Below are 8,940 nucleotides of genomic sequence, written 5' to 3' on the forward strand. Positions count from 1 at the left end.
AACAAGAGTGAAACTCCGTCTAAAAAAAAAAAAAAAAACAATAAAATGAGGAAAGAGACTTATAGAATGAAATTCTGAATGGCTAGGTATGACTAAAGTAGTGAACAGGGTAAGATCCTCAAGAACCTGGCTAAGAAGCATGACCAAAAAAGAAATTTTTTATTTTTATTTATTTTGTATGCAACTCATATTGTTTCTTATCTTTTTTTAATTTAAAGGAATTTTTTAAAGGTTTAAAGGGAAAGCCATAATTCACAACACTGCACAGGAAAAGCTCTTTATTACTTAGTAAGCACCTACTTGCTACAGTAAGTGCCAAGGAGTAATTTATTCTTCACATTAATTCTAAGAGGTCAAAAACACCCCAATTTATAGTTGAAAAAATATGCTTATGGAATTGGCTTACTTGCCAGAAGTCACACGGCTGGTGAGTGACTCAGCTGGGATTCACACTCCAGTCCTTCTTCTGCTGACATCTGTGCCCTTTAGAAAATACAAATGAGGGTCAGGCACGGTGGCTCACCCTGGTAATCCCAGCACTTTGGGAGGCCGAGGCAGGCAGATCGCCTGAGGTCAGGAGTTCGAGATCAGCCTGACCAACATGGAGAAACCCCATCACTACTAAAAATACAAAATTAGCCGGGCATGATGGTGCATGCCTGTAATCCCAGCTACTCAGGAGGCTGCAGCAGAAGAATCACTTGAACCCAGGAGGCAGAGGGTGCAGTGAGCTAATAGCGCCATTACACTCCAGCCTGGGCAACAAGAGCAAAACTCCCTCGAAAAAAGAGAGAGAGAGAGAGAAAGACAGAAAATACAAGCAAGATTTCCCTAGCACTGTCTTCGAGATTTGATACTCTGAAAGTTTCACTGGATTAGTTTTAAGAATGCTCCCGCAGGATTCAAAGAAGGAAGGCTGGTAAATTAGTGCCATCTGCTGCCCATCTCCCTGAACATCAGGATGAGGGACAAGGGGGAGTCTAACCTCATGCTATCTAAGGTTACCTCCAACCCCCAAGGACAGGCTCAGGAGGATGAAGAGCACCTCACTGGAGTCCTCTTGGTCACCCACAATACCAAGGTTGGGCAGTGACCTCCTGAGGAATAAAGTGGCAGCAGTTGGAGGGAGTGTTAAAAAAGAGACCTTGAGGCTGGGCGCGGTGGCTCACGCCTGTAATCCAAGCACTTTGAAGGCCAATGCGGGCGGATCACCTGAGGTCGGGAGTTCAAGACCAGCCTGACCAACATGGTGAAACCCCGTCTTAAAAAATAAAAAAATAAATAAAATTTTTTTAAATAAAAAAAGTTAAAAAAAGAGACCTTGAGAAATAAAGGCCCAGACTTCTGTCAGCACAGTGAAAACATGTCATTTCTGCAAATAAACCTTAGCGTCTCCTAATTCTACATTCTAGCAATTAAAAATGGATTCCTGGGCTGGGAACGGTGGCTCACGCCTGTAATCCCAGCACTTTGGGAGGCCAAAGGAGGCAGATCACAAGGTCAGGAGTTCGAGACCAGCCTGGCCAATATGGTGAAACCCTGTCTCTACTAAAAATACAAAGACTTATAACATCAAAGAGCCTACCACAAAGTTAGTGTCCCAATTCATGCTTATTGGGTGTTGATCCCAATAGTCTAGGTAAATGCTGACCTGCAGAGGAATGCATTGTAACTACTAAATTTGTGCTGCCTGTGTGATAAAACCATCACCAGCCTCATACCAAAGCTACATGACCTTTGTTCACATTTTTGAGAAAAAGTTAAACTAAGTTGTGTACAGCTCCCTCTGTTTTGTACTTTCTAGGGCAAAGTCTATACTCTGCTAATCAGGCAATCTCTGAGAATTCCTTTTGGGACACTCAGTAAGTTAGACTAATCATTGTTTACATTTGTAGAACTTACGTCTATTAACACTCTATTAATACTCACCTCTTTGTCCATTGTAATTTGCTTGCTTCTGTGTTGGATTTTATTTATTTTTTTGAACACAGTCTCACTCTGTCACCCAGGCTGGAGTACACTGCTGCAGCCTCTGCCTCCTGGGTTCAAGTGATTCTCCTGCCTCAGTAGCTGGGATAACAGGTGGCTGCCGCCAGCCCAGCTAATTTTTGTATTTTTAGCAGAGGCAGGGTTTCATCATGTTGGCCAGGCTGGTCTCAAACTCCTGACCTCAAGTGATCTACCCGCCTTGGCCTCCCAGAGTGCTAGGATTACAGGCATAAGCCACTGTGCGTGGCCACAAGTACATAAGTACCTGCATCAAAGAGCTCATAGTCCAGTTGGGAATACAAGGCTAAACACACATCAACCCATAAATAAAATTAAATAGTCAATCATTCTGGAAATAATATAAGAATATGTTACACAACAATATAAGGATATTACCACGTCATCATACCACCGGTATATTTTATTTAATGTCTTATCTTTCTCCACTAGAATGGAAGTTCCATGAGAGGAGGAACATTTTTTATTTTTATTTTTGAAATGGAGTTTTGTTCTTGTTGCCCAGGTTCATGTGCAATGGCATGATCTCGGCTCACCGCAACCTCTACCTCCCAAGTTCAAGCAATTCTCCTGCCTCAGGCTCCTGAGTAGCTGAGATTACAGGTGCATGCCACCATGCCTGGCTAATTTATATATTTTTAGTAGAGATGGGGTTTCACCATGTTGGTCAGGCTGGTCTCGAACTCCCGACCTCATGGTCTGCCCACTTTAGCCTCCCAAAGTGCTGGGATTATAGGCGTGAGCCACTGTGCCCTGTGAGATGAAGAACATTTTTAAAAATTCAGTGCTATTTCCCCAGTGTGTGGCTTGTAATCAGTGGTTAATAAATATTTGCTGACTGGTTGAATGCAAGGTCAATTCCCTAGAATAGACAGGGAAGAGGGAGGCTTCCTGGAGTGGTTATCCTAGCCTGGGCCTTGATTTAGCAACACATACTCAGCTTGCTTATAGCAATCTATAGATTTTAGCGAACAATCTCTTTATTTTTATAATGAGAAGAAAATGTGACACAATTGAAAAATAAGGTGGGGGTAGGATGAAAAGAATTTAAATTGGGTGTTAGGGGCCCTCAGTTCATTTCCAAAAGAAGGGGTTTGCCCTTGACTCAATGAATCTCAAACATTGTTTTTTTTTCTTTTTTTTTAAATCTTCTTTTCTCAAACATTGTTTTAATGCAGAACTACTTTCAAACAAAACCCCAGTAATGAAATAGATCAAGGCAGAGCTGCTCTGGTTGATCCTACTACAAAGATACAGCTTCTGAGAAATTTTAGGAACATAGTTTGAAACACTGGATTGAGGGAACATTGGAGGCTCTTCTCCCTCAAAATTCTACTAATGGGTTCAGCTGAGGAAGGCCAAAGTCTCCACCAGTTTATGCTGAGGGACTACTAGGAGTCATCTCTCCAAAGCTAGAAAGAAAAAGTTGTGGCCTGGGCCGAGGCCAATGACCCTTCTCACAGCTGGACACAGGGAGCTGGAAGCCACATTTCTCTGGACTGGATGGAGATCGATAAGGGCTCACGGACTTGTGTGACCTGGTCTTGCCTCTCCCTTTTCCGCTCCCCCACCCCCACCCTCATCCCCAAAGCTCAGCGCTAAAGGCACCTAAGCTCACTTGGCAACTTCTCTGGGTTTGAGAGTTAATCAGAATCTTATACACAACGTAAATACTCAGTCTGGCACCAGCCCAGATGGAAGAAGCGTGTGACTCACTTGTCACCATCTTCCATCTTGTGCAGCTGGTCCATCTATTTAGTTGTGCAGAAGCAGCAAGCCCTGCAAGACGGCTCCAACAAAGGGAGTATTTACTAGGGTGTGATCGGGTTTAAGAAAACCAGTCGGGCGGCCAGGCGGCAGGACGCGGCGGCTCACGTCTGTAATCCCAGCACTTTGGGAGGCCGAGGCGAGCGGATCACGAGGTCAAGAGATCGAGACCACCCTAGCCATCACGGTGAAACCACCAGTTACAAGTGAGAAAACTAAGAACAAGAAGATAAGGAACACAGAAAGTGGAATTCCGGGGGATAGAAATTTAGTAAATCTGAAGCATCTAGCGGCTGCCAAGGCACTTTAGAGGCTTCCCCCGTGGATGGTTAAGCCACTAGCCACACCTTGACCTTCCCTGCTGCCCGCTGAAAATAACCGGAAGAAGAGCTTGACTATGACGACTAGGGACTACAAGTCCCGGCATGCATCCCTCCGCGTCCATCTCAAAACCTTTGAACTTTAGGCTTTCGGAAACCTTGCGCGTCGGAACCTGTAGTCGCCCCAGTTGGGGCTCGGCGCTTGCCGTAGTGCGCTCATTGGCGCCCAGGGCACCGCCCCCTCGCCGTCGCTTCACGTCGCTTCTGCAGCCCGCACTAGCGGAGCGTGCCCACGCCCCCCGCCCCGCCCCCGGCCGAGGACGCAGGCGCGCGCACGCTCCCCGGGCCGGGTAGGCGGGGGTGGGGGAGGAGGAGGAGGAGGAGGAGGAAGGGGTTGGGTGTCTGCTCCGGTGCCGGACGCTGTGGGGCACGGAAGCGCGAAGGCCTGGCCGCCGGGCGGGCGAACTCTGCACGGGGTCAGGGCCCGCGGAGGATTCGGAACCGAGTCGGCGCGCCGCCAAGACCCGGAGTCCTCGGGGCGTGAAGCCCCGGCCGAGGCCCGCGGAGATGTCCAGCTGTGGCGCTTGCACCTGCGGGGCGGCGGCCGCCCGGCTCATCGCCTCCTCGCTCGGCTCCGCGCAGAGAGGTAGCGAACTAGCGCCAGTCCTGAGCCCCCGGCCCGGGGAAGGGGGTGGACCGCCGATGGGTGGGGCCCGGGGAGGGCGCGAGGCCTGGCGCTGCCGGGGGCTGCGGGGGAAGGCGCGGCGCCTCGCCCGGCACCCGCCGCTCTCCGCGGGTAGTGGCTCCGCCGACCTCCGGCGCGGCCGTGGCTCACGGTGGAAGTCACCCCGTTCCCACGCCGCTGCCCGCGCGTTTCGGGCCTGCTGACCCCGGGCCGGAATGCGGCCACGTCGTAGAAACCCCGCGTGCCTCCAGCCCCGCTCGGCCCTGCCGGGATCCCCCTCGGGCCGGTCGGGGCCCTGGGAGGGGCTCGGCTGAGGGGCTGTCCCTGCTGGGGTCCCCAGGTCTCGGGGCACCCAGCCGGCAGTCCCGGACGCAAGCCGCGCGATCCCCGAGATGATCTTACTGTCGCGTGCGGCCCCGACACCGGGACGTAAACCGGGCTCACGGTACTTCCTGGCTTCGGGCAAGTCTCGGGGCGCTCGGGACGGTGGCCGGAGAGATGGGGAGTCCCCGGGAGCTGGTTTGGAAGCGCTTGGGTGCTTCCTCAAGGCCTGTGCTGGCTTCCCCAGCTTGAGCGGAGGTGGTTTCCTAAGCGTGGCGCATGTCTGTTTACCTTCCCGATCTGTGTGTCTGAAGCTGGCTCCCCAGCCAAGAGAGTCTGGAAGAGAAACTGTTTTTCTCCTCCTCAAATCCATGGATGTCAGACCACGAGGCTAGACCCTGTTATAATCGCTGGCTTCTAGACGAATTCTTTTTATTTTGGCTTAACAGTTTTTGACCCTTGGATGGATTTTGTTTTTTTTTTAAAGACCCACTTTAAGTCCATTATAAAATTCTTATTGTTTATATATCTTCATTTTATTTACTACACCAGGAGGGATTGAATGAGGTAATGTGGGCAGAAACATTTTCTAAAATGATACATAAATGTAGGGGAGTGAATTTAATCCTAAATCTTTGTTAAGCCTCAACCAGTAAATGTCCCGATTCCAGGGTGACATATTTTTAATCCATTTATCTGACATATATTAATATTTGTTGAGGGCCCACTGTGTGCCAGGCCTTATTTTAGTGCTGGAGGTAGAGTGGTGATTAAGTCCTCACTGTCATGTATAAATCCAGTGGAGTAGACACAGAATAATAGTTTCCAGGGGGTGGACGGAGTATGTTTGTGCTCTCTTTGGGCAGGGAAGGCCTCTTTGAAAGTGTTCTTGATCTGTTGTTCTGTCCAAGGGTCCGTGAAAAGTTTTGAATAATAGAAGATAAGCAGTTATTTTTTTTTGTTTGTTTTCAAAACTACTGGTTTCTTTTCGTTTCTTTTCTTTTCTTTCTGATGGAATCTACTCTGTCGCCCAGGCTGGAGTACAGTAGCACCATCTTGGCTCACTACAATCTCCCCTTCCTGGGTTAAAGGGATTCTCCTGCCTCAGCCTCCCGAGTAACTGGAATTAGGGGCACCCGCCACCACGCCCAACTAATTTTTATATATTTAGTAGAGATAGGGTTTCGCCATGTTGGCCAGGCTGGTCTCGAACTCCTGGACCTCAGGAGATCTGCCTGTCTTGGCCTCCCAAAGTGCTGGGATTACAGGTGTGAGCCACCCCACCCAGCCTAGTCTTTTTAAAAACAGCTGTTCTGAAACTTAGAAAGCTTTGTCTGTATGATAAATTTTTATAAATAATAGAGCTTATAATTGTCTTTTATAGTTGCTGCCAGGTAGTCTAGTGAAGTATACTTTACAGAAGTACTTGTCTTTTTTGGCTTTCAGAGGTTCTTCACCTGAGATTTACAGGCCCCCAAAGGGTCCTTGGGTAGAATTCAGAGGTTCCGTGAACTTTATTTTCTCTAAGCTCTAGCGGAAACATAGCATTTACTTTGCCTATGAATGTTGGCAAAAGATCCACGGTAGTCTTAGAAATGCCTGTGAATTTGTCATCAGTCAAAATCAGAAATATTTTCATATCACATTATAGTTGCCGATATTTCAGAATATTGTTCATACTTTTTGCTACTTTGAAATCATAGTAATTATTTAAAAAGCTGTTAGATCTTAATTTTGCTTGTTGATAAAGAGGCGTATTTTAAAAATATTTTCATTTTATTATATATTTTATACATTTAAAAATATTATTCTGAGAAGAGATCTATTCAGAGGCTTCACCAGACTGCTCAGGGGGTTCTTGGCACAAAAAATGTTAGAAACCCCAATTAGTTTGCTGCAGAGCTTCATAATTTTTGTGAGGATTTTATGATTGGTGAATGGTCATTTGGATTGTGTCTGTCACTCCCTCTTTTTTTTTTTTTTTTGAGATGGAGTCTCGCTCTGTCGCCAGCCTGGAGTGCAGTGGCATGATCGCGGCTCACTGCAGCCTCCACCTCCTGGGTTCAAGTGATTCTCCTGCCTCAGCCTCCTGAGTAACTGGGACCACAGGCGTGCGCCACCATGCCCAGCTCATTTTTGCATTTTTAATAGGGACGGAGTTTCACTGTGTTCGCCAGGATGGTCTCGTTCTCTTGACCTTGTGATCCACCCACCTCGGCCTCCCAAAGTGCTGGGATTACAAGCATGAGCCACTGCAGCTGGCCCCTCATTACTTTTTCTAACCCTGCTTTTGAGATTGACATTGTATTTATTTATTTATTTATTTTGAGACAGAGTCTCCCTCCGTTGCCCAGGCTGGAGTGCAGTGGCGCCATCTCGGCTCACTGCAGCCTCTGCCTCCTGGGTTCGAGTGATTCTCCTGCTTCAGTTCCCATGTAACTGGGACGACAGGCATGCGCCACTGTGCCTAGCTAAGGTAATTTTTTGTATCTTTAGTAGAGATGGGGCTTTGCCACGTTGCCTAGGCTGGTCTCAAACTCCTGAGCTCAGGTGATCTAGCCACTTCAGCCTCCCAAAGTGCTGGGATTACAGGCGCGAGTCACCATGCCTGGCCCCCACAGTATGTAATAACAGCCTTTTTTGCCATTGACTATAATTTTAGGGGGTATTCATTTTGGATTTACATGAGAAAATTAGGGGGCAGCAAACAGTGACCCCCATGGATCAAATTTGGTCACACCCTCTTATTTTCATGTTATTTTGTGTTTGCTTTCTTGCTATAATGGCAGAGTAATTGCGACTGAGACTACATGGTCCACAAAGCTGAAAACATTTACTGTTCTGATTCTTTATAGAAAAAGTTTAACTCCTGACCAATCTATAGCATTAACCAGTTATTAACATATTCCTTTTTTTTTTGAGACAGAGTTTCGCTCTTGTTGCCCACGCTGGAGTGCAGTGGCACAATCTCAGCTCACCTCAACCTCCACCTCCTGGGTTCAAGTGATTATCCTGCTTCAGCTTCCCAAGTAGCTGGGATTATAGGCATGCGCTACTACACCCGGCCAATTATATATTTTTAGTAGAGACACGGTTTCTCCATGTTGGTCAGGCTGGTCTTGAACTCCCGGACCTCGGGTGATCTGCATGCCTCGGCTTCCGTAAGTGCTGGGATAACAGGCGTGAGCCACCACGCCCGACCGATATATTCTTTTTAAGAATGTTAACAGGTTGGGTGAGGTGGCTCATGCCCGTAATCCGAGCATTTTGGGAGGCCAAGGCGAGAGGATAGCTTGAGCCCAGGAATTGAAGACCAGCCTGGCCAAAATGGGTAGACACCATCTCTACAAAAAATGTAAAAATTAGTCCTACGTGGTGACGTGTGCCTGTAGTTCCAGCTCCTTAGAAGGCTGAGATGAAGGATTACTTGAGCCCAGGAGTTTGAGGCAGCAGTGAGGCATGATCATTCCAGACACTGTAGCCTGTGTGATAGAGTGAGACTCTGTCTCAAAACATGAAAAAGAACATTAATGTCAAATATGGCAAAAGGTTAGAATGTTTGAAAGCACAATGGTGATTATGTGGCATTTATTGAATTTTTTCTTCTGTGGGATTGAAGTATCTCATTAAAATATGTTTTAATGAAGAGCTCAAAATTTTGTTTTTCCTTCAATTTTGTTTTTTTTTTTTTGAGATGAGGTCTTGCTCTGTTGCTGGTACTGGAGTACAGTGGCACAATCGTGGCTCACTGCAACCTCCACCTCCTGGCTTTAAGTCATTCTCCTGCCTCAGCTTCCTAAGTAGTTGAGATTACAGGTGCCCACCACCACGCCTGGCTGA

At 47.4% G+C, this 8,940-nt stretch overlaps 1 protein-coding gene across 1 annotated transcript in view; it reads left to right on the top strand.

The window, feature by feature from the left end:
* Positions 1-4,497: 4,497 nt before the first annotated feature.
* The window catches only part of CLPX (caseinolytic mitochondrial matrix peptidase chaperone subunit X), a 43,631-nt gene continuing 39,188 nt past the window's right edge, over positions 4,498-8,940 (top strand). The window contains 1 exon segment of the mRNA XM_037732961.1: positions 4,498-4,740. Within this exon segment, the coding sequence (XP_037588889.1) occupies positions 4,662-4,740 (79 nt within the window). The 5' untranslated portion in view covers positions 4,498-4,661.

The sequence above is a fragment of the Cebus imitator genome, unplaced genomic scaffold, assembly GCF_001604975.1.
Source record: "Cebus imitator isolate Cc_AM_T3 unplaced genomic scaffold, Cebus_imitator-1.0 Scaffold485, whole genome shotgun sequence".
Classification (NCBI taxonomy): Eukaryota; Metazoa; Chordata; class Mammalia; order Primates; family Cebidae; genus Cebus; species Cebus imitator.